This window comes from Pelodiscus sinensis, chromosome 23, assembly GCF_049634645.1.
Source record: "Pelodiscus sinensis isolate JC-2024 chromosome 23, ASM4963464v1, whole genome shotgun sequence".
Classification (NCBI taxonomy): Eukaryota; Metazoa; Chordata; order Testudines; family Trionychidae; genus Pelodiscus; species Pelodiscus sinensis.
Window position 1 is genome coordinate 2,821,168 of NC_134733.1, and position 26,903 is coordinate 2,848,070.

Below are 26,903 nucleotides of genomic sequence, written 5' to 3' on the forward strand. Positions count from 1 at the left end.
CTAGTCCTACCCAGAGGGCCTGTCCCAGCCGAGCCGGGGTCCTACCCAGAGGGCCTGTCCCAGCCGAGCCGGGGTCCTACCCAGAGGGCCTGTCCCAGCCGAGCCGGGGTCGTACCCAGAGGGCCTGTCCCAGCCGAGCCGGGGTCCTACCCAGAGGGCCTGTCCCAGCCGAGCCGGGGTCCTACCCAGAGGGCCTGTCCCAGCCGAGCCGGGGTCTTACCCAGAGGGCCTGTCCCAGCCGAGCCGGGGTCCTACCCAGAGGGCCTGTCCCAGCCGAGCCGGGGTCCTACCCAGAGGGCCTGTCCCAGCCGAGCCGGGGTCTTACCCAGAGGGCCTGTCCCAGCCAAGCCGGGGTGGGCGGGAATGGGGAGGCTGGTACGAAAGCATGGGATGGGGGAGATTCTGAGGTCATCCCAGGGCAGCCTCCCGGGAGGAGCCCAGCTGCCCTAAGGTCAGGACCCGGCAGCTGGAAGGCCTGACGGTGGGATTGGGGGCTTGGCTTCCTCAGGCCTCTGCCCCGTGCCTGCTGCCAAGCTGCGGTGCCAGCGACGGTGCTTGGAGTCTCAGGACCAGCACGAGGCCTCTGGCTGCCCCTCAGCATGGAAGTGGGCAAAGCCAGGGTCCGAATCCCCCACGCAAGGCTCTCCCCTCTGCCTCCGGCCTCCACGCATCCTTGCCAATGCCAGCAGTGGCCACAAGATGGCACCGTGCAACACGCTCCAGAACCCCACTGCCCTGTCGAGGGGAGACCAGCTGCTGGCTCCCTGCCAGGGCCCAGCTGGCAGCACAGTGGGCAGCCCCGGGGAAGGCAGGCCCCACCCTGCCTGTAGAGCCGTGGGCCTGTGCTTTCCCTGCCCCCACGAGTCCCACGGCCATTCGAGCCCAGGGGTGTGGCTTGAAGGGGTTTCCATTATTTCCAAACCATACAGCTGGGTTCGGAGACAGACTAAGCGTCTCTGATTGCACGCGGCGGGGCACCGCCCTGGCAGTTCCTTCGAAATAACCCGCCCCCCTTTGGAGATTCTACACAGAGCGTCCTCACTGCCAAGCCCGTTATTTGAAAATAGCAGGCTGGTTATTTTGAACCCTGGACTCTGCTTTCCTCGGGGAACAGCGCTTATTCCACAAGAGTTCTTTCGAAAGAGCGGGAGCGTGGGCGCTATTTCAAAATAACGACTCTCCTGACTCATTCCCAGTAATGACTCCCCAGTGCTTCCTGGGGCGCTAAGTCGAGCCGCCTTGGACTCCTTCCGAGGCTTCCCCGTCGTGTGGACATGCTATTTCAGGCTGTTATTTCGGGAGTTAGTATTTCGAATTTAGTTATTTCGAAATAGTTTCCAAGAGTAGACACGTCCACAGTAACAAACTGTCCTGCTTCCCCTGATGGGTGTTTGGAAGCAGCTGGGTCAGATCCTTATAATCAGCAGACATCCAGAGCCGGATGACTGGCTGGCCAATGCTGGGCAAAGCGATGCTGAATGCAGGATCTCAAACACAAGCTGAAGAATTTTGAACGTAAATATTTGTTTTGACAGGGAAATCGATTCAAAAACGTCCACATAGGAGCCACAGACTCTGACAAACAGCCTGGAGGGATGCGAGTTGCTGTGTTCTGAACAGTTGCATCCCACTGCTCTCCTGCGAGCAGCCGCTCCAGAAAATGGAGTTGGAAAGACAAAAGAGGGTGTTTTCCCCCTGTAGCTCCGCACCAACTTGCCAAGGTTTCCCTGATGGGAAAAAGAGGTTCCATTAGTGGCCCCAAGTAACGTGTTCTCCTTGAACACCTTTTACAGGCCACAAGATTGGCTGGCCGGGATCTTGGCTTTCGTGGCAAGCAGACACCTCACTTTGTGGCCCTTTAGCATCCCTGCTGCCACCTTCCCCGGGAACAGGCCGCTTCCATCTGTGCTGTGTGCATGATGCGGGAGGCTGTTACAAATGGGCAGAGGGCTCCTGCAGGCGACCACCAGTCAAACCAGGTTGTCGGGGATTCCCGGCTGGATATCGAACCATTCACTTCCCCCCACAAGTTTAGTCGGATTTCATTCTTGAGACCTGGTTGACGGCCATCGTCCGAATCTCCGTGCGAGCAGCACCCACTGCACAGCTGAGACACAACTCAAAACCCAACAAAGCTTCTCACACCCAAGAATTTGAACTATCGTTGGGCAATGTGATAACTCTATGGACCCACCTAGCTCAGGGGTGCTTCTTCCCTGCTAACAAAAACACCAGCGTCAGCTAATATCCCCCACTTCCATTTGGTTGTTAGTTTCTACTAAGCCTATTAAAATACTGCAGAAGAAAGCCAGATATGTAATTGGGGGCTGTAGCTGGACGTGGCTTTGCCCACCAGTGTCCCAGGAGCTGCCATGAATGTATCCCTTCTGCTTTAAAGAGAATGAAAACTTTCTATGCACAACAATTCTAAGCACAGATCCTACCTTCCCATTCCCGTAATCTCATGCTGTTCTCCCACTCCTCTCTTCCAGAATCTGCCTTCGAGGTTAGGGGAGACAGGCTGGTTATGCTACACTTAAACTCTGCTGGTTTCATTAGCAGGGAAGAACGACAGCAGCCAGCAGTTGGCACAGTACCCCCAATGACCCAGGTGGTTCTGTAGACGTACCATTGTGTCAACAACCAGTTGTCCCTAGATGAACCCTAAACCACTGGTTTTGGAATTGAGCTAGAAAGCTGCTATAAAGAAGAGTCTTCTAGAGCAGCAACACTGCTAATACTGCTTGGCAAAGGGCATTGGGCGGTTTGCAAACCCTACAAAAGTTTTAAAAAAAAAGTTGGGAGTTTTGGACATGGGTTTGGAAACTCCTGAAAACAACGGGGTTAAACTGCTTTAAGGTCTCGGCAAAACAGACCTTGGACCCAAGAAGACTGAAAACCAAGCATTCCATTTTTTCACAGGTACATAAGAATTGTGTTTACATCCTGAAATAATGCTGTTCTTGGTCTCCCTTCCCTTTCGAATTCTCTGCACCCATTCTCCCTCCATCCAAAGCCCACTGAAGTGAGCAGAAAGTCTCCCTGGATTTTCCTAGAGTATCTGAGAGCCCCCAAACCCCAGAATATTCCCAGTTTCTTCACTTTCAGGGGTAACCAAGACCCTAAGCCCCCTCACACTGGGAACCAGGAAAGCATCTAGAACCTGCATCCATCCCTAGGGGTGTGTAAGTCCCGGCTTGACACAGCCCTGGCTGGGATGGTTTAGCTGCGGCTGGTCCTGCTTTGGGCTGGGGGCTGGACTCCAGAACTCCTGAGGGCTCTGCCAGCCCTGGGATTCCGTGATCCTATGAAAGCGGCAGAAGAAAGGGATCCCGAGCAGGGGCTGATTGGTGGGCTGGGAAGAAGGGAGCGGTGCTTTCTGGGATCGCCCCACAACATTCGCGTCCCCCACTTGGCACCCAAATGGGGCACGTGCCTTGTGCTGAGGTTAAAACAAGATCACGCGGGATCTCTGGGCTCCTGGAGCCCGCTCTGCTCACTCGGCCTGACTGCCCCATGGGGGGCCGAGCTGCCTGGAGGGCGAGAAAGGGGAACCGAAGAGGCAGGATCTCCCCAGCCCACCCATGCCGGGGGCCGAGCGAGCTGCCGCCCCAGAGCGCCGGGGTCCAGAGGTGCGGACAGCGGGCGGAGGGCGGTTTACACGGGCCGTCCTGGCGTTACGCGGGTTCCAGCGCAGACTTGCAGCCGCGGCCTGAGGCGGGTCCGTTCCCCGCGGCCCCGGGAGGGAGAAGACCGGGCTGCCAGTCTGGCTCTGCGCCTGCCCTGGGTGGCCTCGGTCGGTCTCGCCTAGGCAGCGTGTTGGCTGCTGCGGGGAGGTCTGGCCTGGCTGGGGGTGCGCAGCCCCCAGCCCAGCGCGGCAGCGTCCGGCCCTGCTCGGGAGCGAAGGGGGCGCGCACCCAGGGGCGAGCGGAGCTGCTGCGCCAGGCTCTCTGCAGACTCGGGCAGGCACCGCAGCCCGCCTGCTCCCGGCGCCTTTGCTGCCAGCCGCGGGGATTTGAGCGCAAGGAGCCGGCTCAGGAGAGGCCCCGGGACATGGCCCCGGCAGGGCGCACGGCCCGGCCAAGCCCTGCCGAGAGCCGGCCCCGGCGACAGGCTGGGCAGAGCCCAAGGAGCGGAGCTGGGAGCGGCCCGGCAGCCCCGTCTGCCCCTCCGGCAGCCCGCGGCGCGTCTCCGGAGCCGTCCCTGTCCCGCCCCGGGGGTGTCCCCGGCCTGCGGACCCGCCCAGGTAGCCGCATCCTGGGGCCGCCCCCGCTCCTCCCCCCGCCCCCGGCCCGCCCCCCGCTCGCTCTGCCCGCGGCTCCATCCCGGGCTCGGCCGGCCGCGCTGACAGTCTGGCTCGGCGGCAGCCGCGGGCGCATCGGCCGGGCAGCGCCCCCGCTCCGCGCCGCACCTGCCTCGCCAGCTCCGGCGCGCCGGGGACCGGCTGCCCGGAGCCGGGCTCCCCGCCGCCGCCGGGCTCCTGCCCGCGGCTCCCCGCCCGTCTGCGCTCCAGGATGAGCCCGCGGTGCTCGCTGCGCTCGCTGCTGCTGGTCATCCTCGCCGCCTTCTCGGCCAACGCCAGCAACTGGCTGTAAGTGCGGGCGGGCCGGGCGCGGGGCAGGTGCCTGGAGCGGGCGGGCCACTGCGGGGGTCAGTGCCCGGGCCCCGCGGAGCCCAGCCCGCCTGGGCGCCCGCTGCCTCCCAGGTGCGGGGCGGGGATCCTGCGCCCGCCCCTCTGCTGCCGCCGGCTCTGGGCTCCCTCCGCCCGGGGGGCGCACGACGGTGCCGCCGGAGCCCGAGGTGACCCCCAGGGGCTGCGCCCGGAGCTGGCTCCGCTCGGCGGCGGGCTCCACCTGCGGAGCCGCTGCCCGCTGCGCTCCGAAAACGGCCCGGGCAGCCCCGCGGGGCCCCGCCGCTGGGGGAGCCGGGCTGGGTCCTCAGGGAGCGGCCCGGGCTGGAACCGGGGTCGCAGGGGGGTCAGGGGCTGCGGGGTCCCCACGTGGGAGGAAAGAACCCCCCCCCCGAGACTGCCCCCCTGCGCCCGGCTTTGCCCTGGGGCCGGGTCCCTGCCGGGGTGCAGCCCGCATGGGGCTCCCCGGGCTGCGCCCCCCCGACTGCCGGGCGGCGGGTTGTCCGATCGCTTTCGGGGAGCAGAAGCCGCGTCTGCCTTTGTCCGGAAGCTCCTGGCCGGCCGCGCCGAGGCCCCGAGGGCAGCGCCAGTCCCAAGGCAGCGGCGCTCCCGGGGCTCGGCCAGCGGGGACCGGGCGGGTCTGGTGCCTGGGGAGGGAGAGGCAGAGGCAGCCCCGTCGGGCCTGAGGGGCGCTGGGTCTCCGGCCGGGTTGCCCGGGGAGGGGGCTGCCCCGCCAGTCCCCGCCGAGCGTTGCCCCCTGGCTGGCACCTGCCCCGGGCCGGGAACCAGGCTGCGGGGCGCGCTGGCGGGAGCGCGTTCGAGGCGGGGGCGTGGAGGAGCGGGGGGGGGGGGGCGGGAGATGTGGGGCGCACACGAGCTGGGGGGGACACTGCGGGGAGCTGCTGCGTGTTCTAGAAAATTCCTCCAGACGTTGGCCAAGGCTGAGGGACCCTCGACCCGGCCCTTGGGGGAGCACCGGGGGGCCGCGCGTGGAGGGGCGGCGGCTTTCGCGGAACTTTGGCCTGAGTAGCCAGTTCGCCAATTGATCCCCTGGTGGGATGTGAAGAGCCAGGTCCCTGAACGGCCCGGTGTCTGGAGACGTTGCATTGCAGCTCCCAATGAATAGGGCAGGGCCTCATTATTTCTGCCTCCACTCAACACTAGGCTGTGCCCCCTGCCCCCCCCCCCCCGCTTTTTCTTTGTCAGGAATTGCCCCCGTCAGTCACAGCAAGCTCCCCCCCCCACACACACACACACATTGTTCTCTGTTAGCCACAGGAGTCAGTGCTTGGTCCCTTGTTTAACCCAACAGTGGGGGGGGGGGGTGCGTTTAGAGGATGCTACCTGTCCCTAGGAGAGCAGGGTGCGGGCTGCTCTGAGCCTGGTGGGGCTCTGTCATCCTTCGGGGGCCAGCTGGAGAAGGGTGCTCATAAAGACATCTGGGTGGGTCAAAGGGGATAAGCTGTCCCACGCTCTGCTACTGGGCTCCCCCTTTTTTCTTTGCCAGGGAGAAAGAGTCGTGTGGCCTGAATCTCTTACAAGTGCCGGGTGGGTTGGAGCACAGGGTTCGGCCGTCTGTGAGCTGGCCCTTGGCTGGCGAAGGCTTGTGGGGGTGTTTTCTGCAGTGGGCAGGACTGGCTGAGGATAATGGCCTTACCAGGAACTTTGCAGGGGAGTTGGTACAGATGCTGCCAGGCTGACTTTTGGGAAAAGGGGAAGATTCTGGAGGCGGACCCATTGCAGAATTGGGGGATTTTTACAGGAACTTGGTACACTCCGGCACTTCCAGGTGGCTCCTGCACTCTGTCCATACAGCACAAACCAAAACCGCTGAATTGGGGTTTCCCACATCCACCCAGCCATTTGGCCCATGTACACAAGGTTACCAAAAACTGAAGGGCCAGCAAATGTGGAGCTGGTTCTCTGCCAGCGGGTGGGGTTTGTGTGGAGGAGGGCTGCCTTGTGAAGTACAAGTGGATGTGTGTAAGAGGGCAGCGTGGTGTGGCAGTGGTGGGGGCGGAGGCTGCTCCCCCAGGGCTGTCCGCTGGACAAAGAGGGTTTGGCTCACAGGAGTCACGGCAGGAGAAGCTGTGTTGTAACCAGCAAAAATGGCCTTCAGCAAAATCTCGCTGGGGAGTAAGATTTTTTTTTTTTTTAATAAGGGTTGGCTGTAGTGAGAGGGATTTCCACTGGCTGGGTGGGATTATGCATTAACTTGTGTATTTGTATTACAGCAAGGCCGAAAAATGCCTTATTCTGATGCGTAGTCTTGGTACCTAGGCCTCTGCACACGTTGTTACCGGAGCTGAGTGTGTTGGAGCAGTACAGTCCACTTGGTTGGAGTTTGAGAAAACAGAGCGTAGGCGGTGGGAGCTGCCAGGGACTGGGGGCTTGTGTGCACAGTGTGTACTTTCTAGGATACCGTGGCTCTCCCTGAGAGCATGGACATGTGGGGATGCGGCGCTGGGGGAGCGACGGGCTCATGTCAGACACTTACTTCCAGGCACTAGTTCCTGCCAACAGCGTGGAGGGAGAGCAGGGATTCATTTCAGTGCTGTTGGAAGAAAAGAACAGCGTCTGGCATAACACATGTCACTAGGACAGTCGACAACTTGGGGGTTTATTCTTTGCCTGTTGGACACAGGCAAGTCTTGCTCCTGATATAAAAAGGGCAGGGCTGCCCTCAGGCAGCGAACTGAAAAAAGCACCCTGAAGCCATCAGGCAGTCTGAGGGTGAGTCTCTCTGGCTGCCTACATACCACGTGTGTTCTGTACGGGGCTCTGTAATGCTCTGCTGGATTGTAGAATTGTGTCTTCCTTTAGGGCTGTGTGTACTGCCTGTGTGTGTACGTACAGCGCTGTCCATTGCTAGGGGCCTGGGCACACAGCACGGGGCTTTCTGTTTCGGTTGTGTTACCTTATGCCCCGAGGTCTAGTGTTTGTGTGCGTGATCCTTGAGGTTTGTGTGTAGGTGTGTGTGTTCAATGGCATGGTTCTGTACAGAGTTTGCTTTTCCAGAAACCTGCTGGATTAGTGATTAAGCTCAGTGAGCGTTTCACAAGACAAGGGTTTTTCTAAAGCTTCTTTTAACCTGTCGGAACTCGCATTCCCCAAACGCTTCAGAGACCGACAGCTCGTAGCAAGGGGACGAAACATTTTCACAAACTCCCAGCTTTGCGAGGAGGAGCCTTGAGGAGGTAGCTGGGAAGGGCTGTTTGGATTGCTTTGTATGCCGTGTTTGTGTGTTTTGTAATCTGTAAAGGATCTGAGGATCATCTGGAATGACTGACCTGCAGGGCCTCAGAGGGATCGCTCTGATAGAGAGGCTTTCAGAGGTGAAAGGGAGTTTGCAAAATTTGATCATTAATCAAGCCAAGATACTTTATATCTTTATATAAACCTCAGGCCTATTGTGTCTGTCTCTGGCTGTTGGGAGTTGCTGCTGGGTTTGCTGCATGTCCTGGGAATCTCTGCCCTGAAACCATTGCCAGGTTTGGAACTAGAAACGTCCTCCTTTCCGGTGACACCTGTAGCCCTGTCCTCCTCCTTTCCAGGCTCCGTGGAACCCTCCCTACTGGAGTGAAAGGTCAGTGTCCGCAGATCTGAGCCCTAGAGTGAGCGAATGTCCCAGAGGAGGGTACATCTCCTTTGGCCTCTGCTTGCCTCTCCCAGTTGGCCAACCGTTACTTCCAGCAGTGCTTGATTTGTGCCAGAGCTCCTCCGGGCCGGGCGGTTGGTGGCCCCAGCACCTCTGAGCTTGCTGCGTTGGTTATGAACGTAAAAGGCTGCTCTGGCTCTGGGACCTCTTTCCTTGCAAATGACGCGTTAGTTGCCAGAGGAGCACAGAAGCGTGCGGCACACGTGGGAGTTTCACTTCTGGCTGGTATGTGGCTTTTGTTGCTTTTCCCCATCGTGCATTGCAGGGGTTACTGTGGCTGGCCTATGGACTGAATTATAGTCTTGACTCAATGCTGATTTTGCACTAAAATATTCCTACCCCTGCACACTGTGCATGCACTCAACCCCCCCCGGTTTGTATGTGCCGGGCATTTGCCAGGTGGCATAGGGTTGCTAGATACTTTAACAAAAACTACTGAACGTGGCGGGGAAAAAATTGGTTGAACAAAAAAAAGGGGGGCAGGGACCAAAGTCGTTGAGCAAAAAAACAAAACAAAATGGGGGACCAAACTTGTTGAGCACAAAATGACCCCCTCCACACACACAAAAAAAGAGTCACTGTGCCTTTAAATCCCCCCGTCCCCACCAGACACGGCAGGGGAAGAATGTCCTTCCATCCGAGAGAAACATGTCCGGTATTTTCTGTTTTTTTTACTGGACAGAGGCTGTCCAGGCCAATCCCAGACACCTGGCAGCCCTAGGCGCAAATGGGACATGTGCGGCACTTTTCTGGCGGGGCGCTCCGCGGTGCACTAGCTGGCACTGGAGAGGGGAGTCTGACTTCTGACACCAGGTGTGGAAATGAAACTGTCACAGAACCACTTGGCTGCAGGTTGCAATCGAGCGGGGGAACCTCAGGCAGTACGCGGGCCGGCACGCCGAAGCCTGATTCCTTCGGACGGTGCGTTTGACACGGTGTGACGGGGGGTGGGATGTTAGGGGGACTTTCTCAACGCTCTAGAGAGAAGATCTCTCATGTGTGGAGAGTCCTGGGGACCCACTCATCCAGAAACCACGAGCGACTGCCTTCCTTTCTGTGCTGGTCTCTAGCTCCAACTGGGCTGATCTCCAGGAGCGTTGCAGGAGGCTCTCCATGTGCTGTAAATATTCTGAGATGTGGTTGTGCTGCTGTATAACAGGGTGTGCCGCCAGCAGCTCCTCTACCCCCTATTTACAGGGGTTAAAATGAGGCAGTAACATTTCCCTCTGGGCTGGGATTTGGCCTGAAGCGGCAGGAGCACAGTTGTTGTTTGTTGGGGAGGGGAGGAGGAAGTGGGGAGGTGTTTAAACTTTAGGAAAGTGGATTTGACTGTTCTATGAATACTTAACCTGTGACTTACAAATTGAGGCCGGCTGTAAAGCTGGTCTCTGTGGTCTCATTCTGTTTGCCTTAGAAGGCCCGAAAGGAAGGAATAAGGGTCTGTCTTTCTACAGCCCCTTTCATGCGGAGCTCTCGCCGCGCTTTGCAATCACAGGCGCTGGTTCTCCTCCACCCGGCGCCTCGTGGCACGGGCACCTTGGCGCAGTGGGTGCTGCAGTGAGTGCAGCATTCTCATTTGGTAGTGCTTACTCGGCTGATCCTGGGGCAAATGGCTGCCCGGAACTGGGCCTTGGGTTGATAATTCCCCCTCCCTTGACTCTCTGGTGGTCTCTGCTCTCCCGGCTCCCTTGACAGAGTTCGCTTCCCTCGGAGGCTTCCGTAGCAGCAAGAGGCCCTGATGCTCAGATCTGGCTCAAATCCATTCATTGTGAATTTCAGCTAGTCACTGCCCAGCTGTGTCCAGTCCTGGTACTGAGCCGCCCAAGGCTGTGCTAACTGATGTCTGGCTGCTGAGCCCGAGGCGCTGGTCTGGTACGGGTGGGGGTGGCTGGAACAGAGAGGCACTCCTGGCATATCCCTTCTCCCTGGTCGCTCTCCCTGTGCCCGACCTTACGGAGGCTGGTTACCTGGGACTGTCCCCTCCGGTCACACAAACACCGCAGGCTAGGCCCATGGTCTCTTTCCTGCCCAGTGCCTTGCAGGGAGCGCTTCCTTGGAGCAGGAGGCCTGACGGACGAGGAGTATTCATAGAATCACAGAGCTGGACGAGACCTCAGGAGTCATCAGGTCCAGCCCCCTGCCCAAGGCAGGACCGATCCCAACTATTGTAGGAGAGAAGAGATCCGAGGACCTGCTCTGGGAACAAATTCTGGGAGTGGAATGGGAGCTCCCTTGTGCTGCCCCAGGGCTCCTTTTGAGACCCACCATCAGTGTTTTGCCACTTTGTATTTTGCTCCTTAGTAATGAGGGAGGCATTGGGTTGGCCATTCAGCCTCATGCAGCCAGAGCCACCTTCCACGGAGGGCAAGAGGAGGAAGAGCTAAAAGCTACAACTTACCCCGCAGGACGTCTGTATTTCAAAACATACGAAATCCTGCAAGAGCTGATGACAAGCCCCGTCAGCTTTAGGAGTCTCAGAGGGGGATCCGTGTTAGTCTGTAACTTTAAAAACTACTTTTAAAAGCGCAGTGAGGCGGCCTGTGGTACTTTAGCGATTAACCAAACTATCCATCTAGTGTCATGAGCTTTCGTGGGCAAAACCCACTTCCTCAGATGAGATGATCTCGAGTTTTCAAAAAAACAAAAAACAAAAAAAGGCAAGTGGCTTAAAGGGTTGTATTTTGGTGGGAGAAAAACATTTGGAAATTTGCCAGGCCACAGGCTTAGCTGAGTGGGCAGAGTTTGAGCTCCTGTTAGAAGCTAGTAACACCATCACTCAGCAGGGCCTAGCTGGCCAGGGACCCCTGGGACTGTGTGTCAGGACGCCAGAGGTAACTTGCTCTATCGTGGTGGGCAACTGCCTTAGACGGGGCTTCTTGTGCAGGTGATGAATTGACTGGCTGCCCCGTCCCTGGCTGTGAAGGAGGGTGTCTGAGAAGTGACGTGAGATCGCCTGCTGGGCCCCAAGGCCAAAACAATAGCAAGAGAAATGGACGGTGCTCTGCCTTGCTACTCGCGTTGCCTGGGATGCTGAGCCGATAACGGAGCCTGCGCTGGGCGGTTACACTTGCAGCTATTTGTGTCACTCAGCTGCGGGCGCTGGAACACTGTGGATCATGGGGCACTGGGAGCCACTGAACCAGACTGTAAACTCTGTATAAATGGAAACCACTTCAAGCCGGGGGGGGCATTGACCCCCCCCACACACGCACACACACACGCACATCTCTGGTTCATTGCCGTCCCTTCCAACGACGGGTGTTCTCGGCTGGCCCAGGTGGAAGCCGTCTGCTGACTTTCTTCAACCCCTGAAAAGCGCCAAACAAAAGGAAGAGTCTGCTGGACTTTCTGTTCATCTTTCCCAAGGCAAGTTCACTAACTTTCATGATATTTTGGGGGGGAGGTTAAGCCCTGGATCCTGGAGTCATGTGAATCCCAGGGAATTCCAGCTTTCACTTCAAAAGGTTTCAGACCTCTTGGTTGCAGAGGGAAGCGTGAACACGTGACCTAAGTGTTCCCTGACGGCGCAGACCAGAAGGCAAATAAAACCCCCCAGTGCGTTAGCTTGTCCAACAGTCTGATGACCTGGGGGGCCCTGACTCAGGATATTTAGACACTCGGGTTGGCAATATCAGAGGCTGTAAGAAAATTGTGGGCAGCGGTTTTGTGGTGGCAACTCCAAGTTTTAGCAGACGCAGCAACTTCTTATAGCCGCTGCAGATTTCAGCACTGCCAGCACTTGGCTGCTGCTGCCGGCTCAGGAGCAGCTACTGCTCATGTACCGAGGAAGTCGCAGCGGAGGGTCAGTATTGTGAGTTTGGTGCATTGATACTCAGTGAACTCCCAGGAAGTCCTCTGCAAGTTAGTGCTGCTCTGGGGCCTGGCAGCCCACCAGGGTCGGCCATGGAGCAATGGCCTGGTAAAGTTGGACCCTATCTTTCCTGAGCTGAAGATTGTGCAACAGGATCAAGTCGGTGCCAATGGCACTTTTCTCCTGTAGACTCAGAGCAGTTGGACCATTCTCAGCCCTGCACGACGGGCGTGCAACAGTCTCAGCAGCACAAAGACAGAGTCAGCATTGACGGTATTTCTCAGGCTCTGTGACCGCTCTGGCAAAAAAAAACCTGGGCTCAGTGCAGCAGTGTGTGGAAGGGCACGTCAGCAAGTGCCAGCTTGCAGCAATACGCTTGCAAGGTGTGCGGCTTGCAGCAGTGCATGTGTGTAGTACAGAGCGGTATGCAAGGTGTGCAGCTTGCAGCAGTGCATGTGTGTAGTACAGAGCGGTATGCAAGGTGTGCAGCTTGCAGCAGTGCATGTGTGTAGTACAGAGCGGTATGCAAGGTGTGCAGCTTGCAGCAGTGCATGTGTGCAGTACAGAGCGGTATGCAAGGTGTGCAGCTTGCAGCAGTGCATGTGTGTAGTACAGAGCGGTATGCAAGGTGTGCGGCTTGCAGCAGTGCATGTGTGTAGTACAGAGTGGTATGCAAGGTGTGCGGCTTGCAGCAGTGCGTGTGTGCAGTACAGAGCGGTATGCAAGGTGTGCGGCTTGCAGCAGTGCGTGTGTGCAGTACAGAGCGGTATGCAAGGTGTGCGGCTTGCAGCAGTGCGTGTGTGTGTAGTACAGAGCGGTATGCAAGGTGTGCGGCTTGCAGCAGTGCGTGTGTGCAGTACAGAGCAGTATGCAAGGTGTGTGGCTTGCAGCAGTGCGTGTGTGCAGTACAGAGCGGTATGCAAATTGTGTGCGGCTTGCAGCAGTGCGTGTGTGCAGTACAGAGTGGTATGCAAGGTGTGCGGTTTGCAGCAATGCGTGTGTGCAGTACAGAGCAGTATGCAAGGTGTGCGGTTTGCAGCAATGCGTGTATATTAGTCGACTAGTCGCTTCCCCCACCTCTATCAGAAAGAGGCAGCAAGGGGGTAAGAGAAGGGGTATTTCAAAGCGCCAGCGCCTCTTGAAGCCTGGGGCCAGAGCCTGGGCTCCACGTGGCGCTGCCGCTTTGGAACGCCGCACACAGCCAGCTGGGGTGTCCTCAGGCTGCACACGGTGTTTCAAAGCGGAAGCGCCACATGGAGCCTAGGATCAGTTGGGCTCCGTGTGGCACTGCCGCTTTGAAATGCCGAGGGGAGCCTGCTATTGGGCTCCTCGCAGCATTTCAAAGCAGCAGCACCGCGTGGAGCCCGGTATCAGCAAGAGTTCCCAGCTGACCCCGGGCTCCACGTGGCACTCTCGCCTTTGAAGCGTAGCAACATCCCTAGGGTTTTGCTACGCTTCCAAGACGGAGGCACCCTATCAACTAATCGAATAGTCGTTGCAAAACGCATCAACTGTTCGATTAGTCAATTAGTGACTAGACAAATGACCTAGACAAATTAGAGGACTGGACCAAAAGAAATCTGATGAGGTTCAGCAAGGACAAGTGCAGCGTTCTGCCCTTGGGACGGAAGAATCCCAAGCACTGGTACAGGCTGGGGACTGAAGTTCAGCAGAAAAGGGCCTGGGGATGACAGTGGATGAGAAGCTGGATAGGAGTCAACAGGGCGCCCTTGTAGCCAGGAAGGCTAATGGCAGATTAGGGCAGTAGGAGGAGCGTTGCCAGCAGATCCAGAGAAGTGATTATTCCCCTTTAGTCGGCTCTGGTGAGGCCACATCTGGAATACTGTGTCCAGTTCTGGGCCCCCACTGCAGCAGGGATGTGGATGTGGAGAGAGTCCAGTAGAGGGCAACGAAAATGATCTGGAGGCGGCGGCACCTGACTTTTGAGATGGTGATACCTCCCATTACAAAATAATACAGAAAAAATGCCTGCCTCTGGCAGGTAGCAGAGGGTTTGCCTAGGTCGGATGCTGCCACAGAGCCGGGGATCACTCATGGCCGTGGGTGAGAGCTCCCAGGGTTACCTGCAGAGCCTTAGGCAGACGCTTGATGTATCGTATCCACCTCTGGCTGATCCCTGGGTTTATCCCCATGCGCCGGCAGCACACAGCTTGGACGACTCTCGGGCGGCTGAGCGCGTCAGTGCATGACGTGGTATGTCTGTAGTAGCACAGAGACATTGCAACATGCCGTGTGTTGTGCAATGCACTGACTGCTACCACAGAGCAGCGTTCGTGTGTGGGCTGACAGGCGCTGGAGGGCCGTGGGTGGCTGGCGGTGGCAGCCGGGCAGCGTGTGGCCAGGCACAACCCAAGGAATGTGCAGAACATTAAGGTGGACTCGCCAGCTGTTCACGAGGCGCCCTCTCTCGCGGGCAGCTCCAAGCCCATTAGGCCCCCACAGGAAGCGAGGGATCCTCTTCTCCATGTCCACAAGGTCGCTCTTGGAAGAGTCCCTGGGGGCAGGAATTGCTCCAGCTCCTTCTCCCCGGGGAGGTGGGGGTGAGAGAACCTTCCAACTGCCCCACTTCCAGGGGCATCCAGTCACTCAGTGATGCTCTGAGCTCCCCCCCCCCCGGGTCCAGGGGAACCGCCATGCTGGTGGCGGGCCCAGCGGGAGGGGAGTAGGCCCAGGTAGGGAGACATCTCTGGTGAGGAGGAGGCTCCTTCTGCTGTGGGCAGATGCTGGCGCGGGGTCTCCGGTTCACTCCCCCTCCCCAGTTCTGGCAGCCTCTGGGGCTGCTCCAGACACGCTCCTTTGATTCCAGAGGCCCCAGTCCAGGCCTCTGTCCTGCCTTCCATGGGGCAGCGTCCCCGAGGCCCAAGCACCTCCCTGCTCCTCGTGCTGCTTCCCCCACAGCGACTGTCTGCCGCCCCCCTGGTCCGGCCAGAGCGCAATGCTCCCTCCATGGGGCTTAGCCAGCGGCGGGGTCAGAGGGCCCTGCTCAGGCTGTAGGTACATGGGGAGGGGATGATTTCTGATGGCAAAGGCAAAGGCAGCAGACGATCCCGTGGAAGGGCTAAAGGGACAGACCTTTAGCAGCGATGGCAATTAACCATCGGCACAGCTCAGCCAGCCCGCTGTGCAGCCGCCATTCGCTCGCTTGCTCTGCCGTCCCGTTGGGCTCCAGGCGGGAATGCTCAGTGTGACGTTCTCTGGCCTGCTCTCCACAGGCCCCTGACCAGCTGGGAACTTTGCTTTGAAAACTCAGAGACGGTCACTTGGATCGGTCGCTTGGAGGGGCCTCGGCCCTTTTGAGCGCGTGTCTGGGAGGGCGAGAGAGCCTGGGCGGCGGGAGAGGCTCAGTTGCGTGACACGGGCCATTGGCAAACTGGGCGCCTGCCTTGCTCTGGCCAGAGACACCAGCCTGGCCTGGTGCACGTGGTTGTGCGCACAAGGGACATGAGAACCGGCGACCCTCCTGGGCCGTGTGCAGGGTGAGGAGGAGGGCGATGGGGCAGTAACTAGAGCAGGTGTCCGAGTCAAGGCAAGCAGAACAGTTAAACCAGAACACAACCCTGGACTGCATCTAATCCCAGCCAAGCTTTCCCTTGTCCTCGCTAGTGCTGTACCCAGCCTCCGCCTGTGCCCTAGGCAAACTCTTCCCCAGCCCAACTAATCCTATTATTGGGGGGGGGGGGGGCGAGGGGAGGGTTCCACGCTGAGTTTTCCGTTTAATTCTAAGACAAATTATAAATTTAACTCTGAATCTTTCCCAGCTCCACCTGCCTTCCTGCTAATTTTTGTGGCCCTTTTAAGCTCCCTTGGGTTTGTTGTCTGTCAATGAGATATGGTGGCGTTAGTCACAGAGATGGCCTCATGCCTGTTCTCTAGGATAGTCACAAAACAAGAACTTTAGAGACATCAACATGCCCAAAGTAGATTAATGTTTAAAAATTCAAATGGCTTCTTCTCTCTAAGGGCTCATCTAGACGACGCAGAACAGTCGAAAGACGATATGCAAATTCCACGGGAATGTGCATATCTTCTTCCGGGCACGCTTTCGAAAGCAGAGCTTTCGAAAGTGAAAGTAGTTTAGACACAGCTTTTTCGGCAAACCCCCCCCTTGTCGAAAAGCCGCTTAAACCTCAAGGGGGAGTTTGCTGAAAAAGCCGCATCTAAACGACTTTCACTTTCGAAAGCAGATATGCAAATTCCCGTGGAATTTGCATATCTTCTTTCGACTGTTCCGTGTAGTCTAGATGAGCCCAAAGACACTTGCTATGTCTTCCCTGATCTCTGTCTTTATTGAACATCCCAATGACTCAAACTTCTGTATTTGTCCACTACAAGGAAATTATCTTCCCCTGATTCCTGCTTTATCTGCATGGCATTCTCTGTCTTGTTCTTCACCCCTGCAGTTGCTGTTTCCTTGGGTATATCCACTATATATTTTAGAGAGTGTGTCTGTCTGTTTGATCGAGAACGCCTCCTAAACAGTAAGAGCTAGGACCACCAAATTTGATAGACAGATAACTTAAAGCAGTTTAAGGGTTTGGTTGTGCAAGGACAATGGGTATGTGCTTGGAATGGGATTGCTTCTCATAAAACCAAAGAGAAAAGAGACACCCACCAAATCAAGTACAGTCCTCAACATTGGCATAAGTGAGTGAATATTGAAAGAAACTGAACCAAGATGAGCCAGAAAAGTCGGATGAACCTGCAGTAGGATTGTTTGTCAATAACCTTACAGAAAAGAGATACAATGGAGAAATCTGGAGTGGTGCTCTATTTTGGCACAGATAAATCAATGCTCAAGGTTTGAAAATTAGAAGAAAATGTTATTGGAAACCAAATTGACGATAGTTCTTTTTTTTAAAACATAGTGAATAGTAATAGATTATAGGGATGGACAAAAACTACACTTGATGGAATTCCCATTTAAAAAAATACTAAAACAATTAAACAGAAAATTTGTAATAGTCCCTTTTTTAAAGAAATCTGAAATAAAAATTAATTTAATAAAAATAATGCTGTCTTGTTGAAAAATACAGTCACTTAAATAAAACTTAGTAAAACCAGTGCAACTTTTATGTGGAAGAGCCTTTTCTGGTTTTAAAACAGGGAACTACTGTGGTGGGTAAATTCCTGAGACATAAAGACTGAAAGAGAGAGGAGTAACAGGTATTACAGTGCGAACAACAGCAGGAGAGCTGGAACAGTTTCTGTAGTGCGGGTGCTATTGAACCAAATGTAAACCCTGATATAATAGAAACCATTTCAGGCCAGAGAACGTGGCAGTCCCCTTATGAGCGACAGAGTTCCTTAAAAAAAAAAAAAAAAGCCAGCTAGCCCCCTACAAATTGGCTCCTTTGCTATGCCTTAGGCCCAGGAACAGACAGGAAGGAAAATAGCTATCTGAAGTAGGGTCTTGTGACTTTTCTGTGGTGTCTGGCAGTTGGCTCAGTGTGCTGAGGGACTTCACAAGAGGAACAGGTCCCCTGGAGACAGTCGATATGTACGGCTGGAGAAATTTAAGCAAAGTTTTAGAGACTGATTCTGGGCCATCTTCTGGCCTTGAAAGGATTTCCAGCTGGTTCTGTGAGGAAACAATTGGAAGTGGCTTATAGGGTCCCCTACTGTGGGGCCCCATCAGTGCTTGGGTTATGCATGTGGTCCACATGGTTCAGGAAGGCCCAGCTCCTGATGTCCCATGGCTTCAGCACTCTGGCTTCCTGTTCCTCATAGGATCTGTTTGCTAATTTGGATAGAATCCTAGAACTGGAAGAAACCTGGAGAGGTCATCAAGTCCAGTTCCCTGCAGGACCAAGCACCATCTAGACCAGGGGTTGGGGCCACGGACCCACAGAAAGGTCAGTTGGGGCCTACACACAAGTGAGAAGCCAAAACAAAACAAAGCTCATCGACTTGGCTCCCCACAGCCACCACAACAAAGACACCACATCACGCTCAACGCAGGGTGCCCAGGCTCCCCTTGCTGTCGAGCCCCACGGGAGGATGTCGACGCCTGCTGTGTGGCAAACCAGCACTCATGCTCCATCCCCACACAGAGGGGCTGCCGAGCCCTGAGGCTTCTGGCCCACGGCATGGAGACTGGCACGTGGAGAGAGCAAAGCAAACCAGGGACTGGAAGCAGCCCGTGGGCCAGAGGTTCCCCACCCCCGATCGAGACCATCCCTGACAATGATGGAGATTCCACAACCTCCCTTTATTCCAGGGTTTTAACCACCCTGACAGGCAGGAAGTTGTTCCCGATGTCCAACTTTAAACCTCCCTTGCTGTAGGTTAAGGCCATGGCTTCTTGTCCTATCCTCAGGAGTTAAGGAGAACCATTTTTCTCCCTCCTCCTTGTAACAACCTTTTAGGAACTTGAAAGCTGTTCTCCTGTCCCCTCTCAGTCTTCTCTTTTCCAGATTAAACAAACCCAGTTCTTTCAGTCTTTCATGTTTTCTAGACCTTTAACATGGACCGTCTGTAATTTCTCCACATCTTTCCTGAAATGTGGTGCCCAGAACTGGACACAATACTCTAATTGAGGCCTAATTAGCGCAGAGTAGAGCAGAAGAATGACTTCTCAGGTGCATCTAGACTGGCAAGATTTTGCGCAAAAGTGGCCACTTTTGCGCAAAAACTTGCCAGCTGTCTACACTGGCCGCTTGAATTTGCACAAGAGCACTGACGTTCTAATGTAAGAATTCAGTGTTTCTTGCACAAATACTTTGACACTCCCACTCAGGGATAAGCCCTCTTGCTCAAGAATACTTGCGCAAGAGGGCCAGTGTAGACAGGCACCTTAATTTTTTGCACAAGAAAGCCCGATGGCTAAAACGGCCATCGGCGCTTTCTTGCGCAAAAGTGTGTCTATACTGGGCATGGATGCTTTTGCACAAAAGCACTTTTTACACAAAAGCATCCGTGCCAATCTAGACACTCTTTTGCGGAAATACTTTTAACGGAAAAACTTTTCAGTTAAAAGTATTTCCACAAAGTCATGCCAGTCTAGATGCAGCCCTCATATTTTGCTCTCAGCACTGCTCTTAATACGTCCTATAATGATGTTTGCTTTTTTTGCAACAGTGTGTCACTGTTAACTCATATTTAGCTTGTTATATTTAGCTATGATCCCTAGATCCCCTAGATCCCTTTCTCCATCCTAGACAATCACTTCCCATTTTGTATGTTCCTTCCTAAGTGAAGTACTTTGCATTTGTCCTTATTAAACTTCATCCTGTTTACCTCAGACCATTTACCTAGTTTGTCCAGATCATTTTGAATTACAACCCTATCCTCCAAAGCACTTGCAATCCCTCCCAGCTTGGTATCATCTGCAAACCTAATAAGCGTATTCTCTATGCTATTGTCTAAATCATTGACGAAAATCCTGAACAGAACTGGTCAGAAAACAGACCCCTGCAGAACCCCACTTGTTATACCTTTCCAGCACAACTGTGAACCGTTAATAACTACTCTCTGAGAATGGTTATGCAGCCAGTTACGCACCCACCTTATAGTAGCCCCATTTAGGTTGTATTTGCCTAGTTTATTGATAAGACGGTCATGTGAGACCATATCAAATGCTTTTCTAAAGTCTGGGTATATCACCTCCACTGCTTCTCCTTTATCCACAAGACTTGTTATCCTATCAGAGAAAGCTATCAGGTTGGTTTGACATGATTTGTTCATTACAAATCCATGCCGGCTGTTACCTATCACTTTATTATCTTCTAGATGTTTGCAAATGGATTCCTGCATTATTTGCTCCATTATCTTTCCTGGTACTGAAGTTAAACTGACTGATCTGTAATTCCCGGTGTTGTCCTTATTCCCCTTGGGTATGTCTACACTACCCTGCTAGTTCGAACTAGCGGGAGTAATGTAGTCATCTGCAGTTGCAAATGAAGCCCGGGATTTGAATTTCCTGGGCTTCATTTGCATGAAGCCGGCCGGCGCCATTTTTAAATGCCGGCTAGTTCGAACCCCATGCCGCGTGGCTACACGCGGCACGGAGTAGCTAGTTCGGATTAGGCTTCTAATCCGAACTAGCTGTACTCCTCGTGGAATGAGGAGTACAGCTAGTTCGGATTAGGAAACCTAATCCGAACTAGCTACTCTGTGCCGCGTGTAGCCGCGCGGCACGGGGTTCAAACTAGCCGGGATTTAAAAATGGCGGTGCCCGGCTTATGCAAATGAAGCCCAGGAAATTCAAATCCCAGGCTTCATTTGCAAGTGCGGTATGCCTACATTACCCTCCTAGTTCGAACTAGCAGGGTAGTGTAGACATACCCTTAGAGACTATTTGTTTTTCCTATTACATTCAGCTTGGCTTTCCCCTTGATATTCTTTACCCACTGTCTCCTCTTGTCCCCCCGCCCCTCCCATTTTTTCCTTCTTCTACCCCTCGTCCCCTCTCTTCACCCCTATTTATTTTGGTCCTGGACATCCAATACTCTGGTCATTAATGAAGATGTTGAACAAAACCAGCCCCAGAACCAGTCCTTGGGGCACCCTGCTTGACACTGACTGCCAACCAGCCGTTGATCACTACCCGTTGGGCCCGACAATCTAGCCAGCTCTCTCTCCACCTGACAGTCTGTGTATCCAATCCATACTCCCTTCACTTGCTGGCAAGAATCCTGTGGGAGACCGTATCCAAAGCTTTGCTAAAGTCAAGGTATAGCGCATCCACCGCCTTCCCCATGTCCACAGAGCCAGTTACCTTGTCACAGAAGCTAATCACATTGGTCAGGCAGGACTTGCCCTTGGTGTCTCCATGTTGACCTTTCCTGATCACTACCGACAGGGAGGCAGCGGGGTATTTACCTGCTTCCTGTCCTAACCTGTGTCTGCCAAGGACCCAGAGAAGGGCAACGTGAGGGGCACCCGTTTTCGCCTTGTCTGTGTGGAGCCACAGAACTTCCTGATGCTGGCCGGGCGTTGCTGGCCATGGAACGTCTCCTCCCACTGACTGTGGCAATCGCACATCTGCAGTCACAGGCCTCTGCAGCTCCTCTCTAGGAGGGTGACACAAAATGGCCCCTTGGCCTCGCTGCTGGGTTCCAGAAGGCCCTCGAGGGGCCCTGGCTGATGCATGGCTTGTTCTGAAGTGGCACTCCCCAGAATGCAGAATGGGAAGGGGGAGGACACTGTGTGCTGCAAGTCAGGAAAGAGCTGCCCTCTGGAACCGGGGCACCGAGGGGGAGGGGCGTGAGAGCCGAAGGGCATCACAGGATTTACATGTCAGAGGAAGGCTGGAGAGCAGGTCGGGCAGGCGTCACAGCAGGCTCGGCTCGGCAGATCAGAGCAACTTGCAGAGACGGGGGCATGAACTGAGCAGGCCACCACAGTGGCAAACCTCCCCTCTCCTGGCTGTCAGGCTCTACCCCTTATGGCAGCTTTCCTGGGGGCCCAGCACGTGGCTGGGCCATGGCCCCGCGGAGCCCAGTTCCCACAGGAAACGAGTGATCCCCAAAACTTCTTACTTGTTTTTGTGCTCAGGGCAGGAGGCTCCTTCCCGTGAGGAGAGACCCCCAGGTGTCTGGGACAGGGACTGAGCTTGCACCTCAGCGACAGAGGCCGTGGGTCCCTGCCCTAGGCCATTGACGTGGCTGCCAGGGCTATGCTGTGTGGTTCAGGACACCGGTTGGATTTGCTCTGTCTCCTGCCGGCAGACCTTCTCCGGGCGCCCAAGAGGCCCCCTACTGGACAGTCTGAAGCACCTTGCTTCGCCGTTCCCCTCCTTGCAACGAGGGGAAGACGGTTTTCCCATGTTTATCTCTTCAGCGTCTCGGGCTGGCTTCTTGGGGGGTGTCTTGCACTTTGGCAAAGGGTCCCCTGCTGCATCCGTGACCTGGCTGGACTCCTTCAGCAACAGATCTGGTGCTACAACGAGGTCCCGAAAGAGCCAGGGGGTGGTGCATTTGGAAAGCAGGTTCTGTGTAAGGCCATTCTCATACAGATTAGGCCTGTGTTACCTTGGCAGTGTGACTGGGCCGGGTGCATGCTGTGGATGGGGGTAGGGGAAGGTCCGTGTATGGAGCAGTGAGGGATGGGTGCATAGACACGGTGAGCGGAGCTGGAAGCGTGTGGCTAGTCCCCGTCGGGCTGGCAGGAGCTGTGGGCAGTCTGGATAATTTCAGCCAGCCAGTGTGTCTTGTGCATCGGGTTAACAGCTCCTCTCGGGACAGATGCCGTTCTCTGAAACAACATCTTTGCTCTTCGTTTTATCGTCTCAGACAGTAATAACTATTTGTTTGGGAAGCCTCTTATCTGGCGCATCTGCTTGGAAAGGTTTGAAAGGGGCCTGTCACGCTTCTCTCCCTGCACTGCTTTGAATTTCTGACTCCGCCGCCCGGAGAACTCGGCAGAGCTAGAAGGAACATTGGGTCTCTGAAGCAATTTTCTCCTCTCCCATTCGCCAGCTAGAGTTTCCCTCTGTGCCAAACAGAGCTGCCTCTCGCAGCTGCTTCACCTGCGGCACCTCTTTCTCCTGCCAGCGCGGCCGTGTTCAGACCAGTGGCTGAGTCATCAGAGGCGCTGGCTGCGCAGGTGTGGGCAGGGTGAACTGGGGGGGCTCGCCAAGCCACGGGGAGGTCCCCAAAGCGCTGTATGTGGGCATGGCCCAAGAACAGGGAACCGGAGGCCATTTTCCTGGAGTGGGTTAGGAGCTAGGAGTCCCATCCCCCGTCTATGGCCCCGCTCTGGCCTTCCCAAGGGGCCTGTGAATACCATTAGCCGCCTTCCACAGGGAGAAGGCCAAGGCACAGGCATGCAGCATGGAGTTGGTGCCGCAGTTAGAACCCAGTTTTCCTGAGCCCTCCCGTGACTAACCCAGCAATCCGCACGCTCTTTGCACAAGTCTCCCTGTGCCGCTGTGCAAAGCAGGGAGAGATGGGACTGACCTGGCTGGGGGTGATTTCAAGGCAAGTTAATGTCTCCTCGGAAGCCAAGGCGCTGTATTATCTACCCCGGCGGCTGGAACAGAGCAGCTGACGTCCCTCCCAGCCCCCTGCCTCACAGACATCTGCAGCCCCTGGCGTGGCGGGAGGAGGTGGGGCTCCGAGAAAGGGGGCAGTCGCGGTTTGGCTACAGCAGAATTCCCAAGCCAGTAAGGAGTCGCTGAGCAAAGCAAGCCCTCCTCCTGAAGGTGCGTTCTTGCTCGGTTTGGGTTCGCTGGGGCGGTGAGTTTCCCTGTTTGCCTGCGTCTCATTCGCTTCCTATCCCACGTGCAAATGGCGGGCTGGTTCTGAGAGCCAAGCCAGGGTGCCAGGGGCAGTCCCCAGCCAGGCTCTGCCGACAGGGCTGTCATGCCCATAGAACCGATCGGACGTGGACTGAGCCAGCCCCACCGCCTCCCCCTGAGCTGGCTCCACGGGGCTCACAGGGAACGCTTGCGTTTTGCTGACGGCAGCAGCTTGGAGACTTGGGAGCCGACGGGGCGAGAAGGCGCCGCTCTCGTGTGGTCCTGTCTCAGACCAGAGCTGCCCCCTGCAAGGGAAGGGCCCTTAACACAACACTGGATCTGGAAAAGACCAGGGGATCCCAAGTTCTCCTCTCAAAACCCCCTTGCACTGTGGGGCTTCAACCAGCCTGAACGCTGCTCCTGCTGCTGCATGTTGTACGGGGGGATCGCACTTTGCATGTTTCTGGCTCACCGCTGCTTTGGGGGTGACTTTAAGCTGTTCAAGCCCAGAGTGGCCGTTAGGACACCCCCTCCCCCGCGCTTGGCCCTGACTCCAGCTGGAGAGAGGCGCGTGTGGACTCTGCCCGAAGCATGAGAGCTTCGCCACTTGGCTGGCAGTGCCAGGCGCCCAGGAGAGGTGCAGACGGCGGGGGGTCCCGGCTGGAGTCTGCTCTGGCGTGCTCTGGGATTGCCCACGCTCCTGTGTGACCAATGGAGCCCCGGACCGAGCCACTTCGAAATCGTGACGGGATCCAAGTGACAGGACCGGAGGTCGGGCGACGGGAAGAGGCTAAAATAATGGCTCCCCAAGGGAGATACTCCCTCCCCGGGCAGGACGGCCCCGCCTCCCATCCAGAGCCCAAGAGGAGGGGCCCAGGCAGCGGCAGTGGGGTGACCCTCTGGAGGCCTGTGCTACTGCAGGATGTCCCCCCATGCAACTTTATGGGGAGTGAGTCCAGTAAGTGCCTGGAGCCAGGCAAGGCGGTGGGCCTGCAGAGGGGCCAGGCGGTGAGTCGCTGGAAGTCCAGGTGGGGGTTACATCCCCATGAGACCCCTTTCCCAGCCACTGCCCCAGAGCCAGGCCGGGGAGGAGCGTGCAAAGCAGCAGGAGCTGCAGCCTGTGGGGCCGAGGACACCAGGCAGCAGGTTTCAGACTGATGAGCCCTTGAGGCTCAGTTCCTGAGTGGGACCTGGAGGATGCCGCCTCGGGGGGGTTTGCCATGACAGGCTCCTGACTCAGCTGCCCTCCTTCAAGCCCCACTAGAATTCCCAGGGGTGAAAGACCCAGCAGCCCCCACAGCCGGGTCCCCACAGGAAGGTGGGCCAGACCCCCCCCAATCCCACACTTGCCAGGGCCGGGTGCCCACGGGAAGGTGGGCCAGACCCCCCCCCCCACTTGCCAGGGCCGGGTGCCCACGGGAAGGTGGGCCAGACCCCCCCCCCACTTGCCAGGGCCGGGTCCCCACGGGAAGGTGGGTCAGACCCCCCCCCACTTGCCAGGGCCGGGTCCCCCCCCCAATCCCCCACTTGCCAGGGCCGGGTACCCACGGGAAGGTGGGTCAGACCCCCCCCCACTTGCCAGGGCCGGGTCCCCCCCCCAATCCCCCACTTGCCAGGGCCGGGTGCCCACGGGAAGGTGCGTCTGTCAGCCCAACCCCTGGCCGTGCCCCGGGCCGGCGGGGAAGCTGCAGGCAGGAGGAGGGACGTGCTTGAGGGCCATGTTTGTGGGGAGCGGGGCCCAGCGGGTGCCGAGGGAGCAGTGTGGCAGCTGTGGCTGGCGGCCCAGCTCCTTTGCTTGCTTTGGCCGGCTTGAGAGACCTCTGGCTTCTCCCAGGAGCCCGCGGAGAGGCTGGTACCGGGGAGACCGGACAGGGCCCAAGCCGAGACGCTCCCCTCCGTGCTCGGCAGAGCGGCGGTGTCTCCCGCGCCGGGAGCGGGGGCAGCGCACTCCATGCTGTCGCCGCGCACGGGCCGTATCCTCTCCGGGGCCTCTGGCACGTGGGGCCCCGGCTCTGTGCCGAGGCAGAAGGGCCGTTCTGCAGCCTGGCACTGGCGAGGGACCCAGCCGGCGCGGCCTCAGCTCCAGTGGGAAGGCAGGAGAGGAGAGGAGAGGGGAGGGGAGGGGAGGGGAGGAGAGGAGAGGAGAGGAGAGGAGAGGAGAGGAGAGCAGCCTGTGCTTGCATCCAGGCTGCTGGACGGGGCCAAGAGGGAGGAGCTCAAACCAGCCCTGAGCCTGACAGCGCAATGGCAAAGGGCACGGTGGGCGTCTGTAGCCGGGCTGCGCCGGGACCCTTCTGTCTCCTGCTCTGACCACTGTGGCTGCGTTGCTGGCAGGTACCTCGCCAAGCTGTCCTCCGTGGGGAGCATCTCCGAGGAGGAGACCTGCGAGAAGCTGAAAGGGTTAATCCAGCGCCAAGTGCAGATGTGCAAGAGGAACCTGGAGGTGATGGACTCGGTGCGCCGGGGAGCCCAGCTGGCCATCGAGGAGTGCCAGTACCAGTTCCGCAACCGGCGCTGGAACTGCTCCACGCTGGACACCCTGCCGGTCTTCGGCAAGGTGGTGACACAAGGTGAGCGGTCCCCTCCTCCGGGCGGGGGATGGAGGCGGCTCTGGGGGGATGGCGGTGCCGGGCGCAGGCTGGCGCTGCAGAGCGGCTTGGCCACATCCGAGCTGCCGTTGGCAGAGGGCAGGAAATGGCATTTCTGCGGCAGACCCGGATCTCCTTCCCCGGGCTGCCAGGTGCCTGGGCGCCGCGGGGCACGGACTCTCAGCCAGGACTCTGTTTTGTAGGGGTGTGAGTTGGATAGCGCTGCAGCCTCACCGCGAAGCTCCCCCTTGCTCGGGCTCCGCAGCAGCCGGATGCTGCCCGCAAGCGCGGCTGGACCGCTTGTTCCTCCTGAGCGAAGCAGGCTGTGGGTGAGACCTGGGGATGGTGCCCTCTGGCGCCCAGAAACAGTAAAACACTCACTGCGCTGCAGCTCAGCCATCCCTCCCCCTTCCCACTGGAGCCCCCAGAGCCCCCCTCCGGCCCGACCCCTGCACTCCAGCCCCCTGGGACGACACCGACCGATGCAGGGGAGCAGTGGGGCAGGACTGTGTGTGTGGAGCTGAGGGCACTAGAGGAGGGGGAGGTGCGCTGGCAGAGCGCTAGGGGTGGCAGGTCGGGGTGAGCCGCACTGGGGATGGCCAGGACCATAGGTGCCAATTTTGTATGCCCCCCCCCCAGGGATTCTGCACCCCTGCTCTGCCCCCACTCTGCCCTCAGGCTTGCTCCCGCGCCACCTCTCCCCAGACCCCCACCAGCCATTTGCAGGGACCCTGAGAGCTGAGCCCCCGGCGCCTGGAACCGGGACTAGACTGGCGGGAGGATAACGGCTGTGGCACGGCTCGCTCCGTGGCTGGCTGACAGGGCGCTTCCAGAGCCCGGCTCCTCTTTGCTGCGGGCAGCGCTAGGCCCCATGGCAGCGGGAGCCGCAGCGACTTCCCCTCGCTCAGCCCTCCCTCTCCTGGCACGCTAGCTCCCAGAGCCGTCTCCCCCTTCCCGCTGGCTGGTGCTCTGGGGGTGTCCCCTTCTGTGCTGTGACTCCTGCCCCTGGGCCCGCT

General features: G+C 57.2%; 1 protein-coding gene across 2 annotated transcripts in view; it reads left to right on the plus strand.

Annotated features, from left to right (window-relative positions):
- Positions 1 to 4,337: 4,337 nt before the first annotated feature.
- WNT4 (Wnt family member 4) overlaps positions 4,338 to 26,903 on the plus strand; it is a 32,884-nt gene continuing 10,318 nt past the window's right edge. The window contains exons 1-3 of one of the 2 annotated variants that reach the window (XM_075906076.1): positions 4,342 to 4,591; positions 11,173 to 11,654; positions 25,634 to 25,869. In XM_075906076.1, coding sequence (XP_075762191.1) covers positions 25,722 to 25,869 — 148 coding nt within the window. In that variant the 5' untranslated portion in view covers positions 4,342 to 4,591; positions 11,173 to 11,654; positions 25,634 to 25,721. Of the gene's footprint in view, positions 4,592 to 11,172; positions 11,655 to 25,633; positions 25,870 to 26,903 lie in introns of both variants that reach the window. The other variant, XM_075906075.1, reaches the window with a different exon arrangement.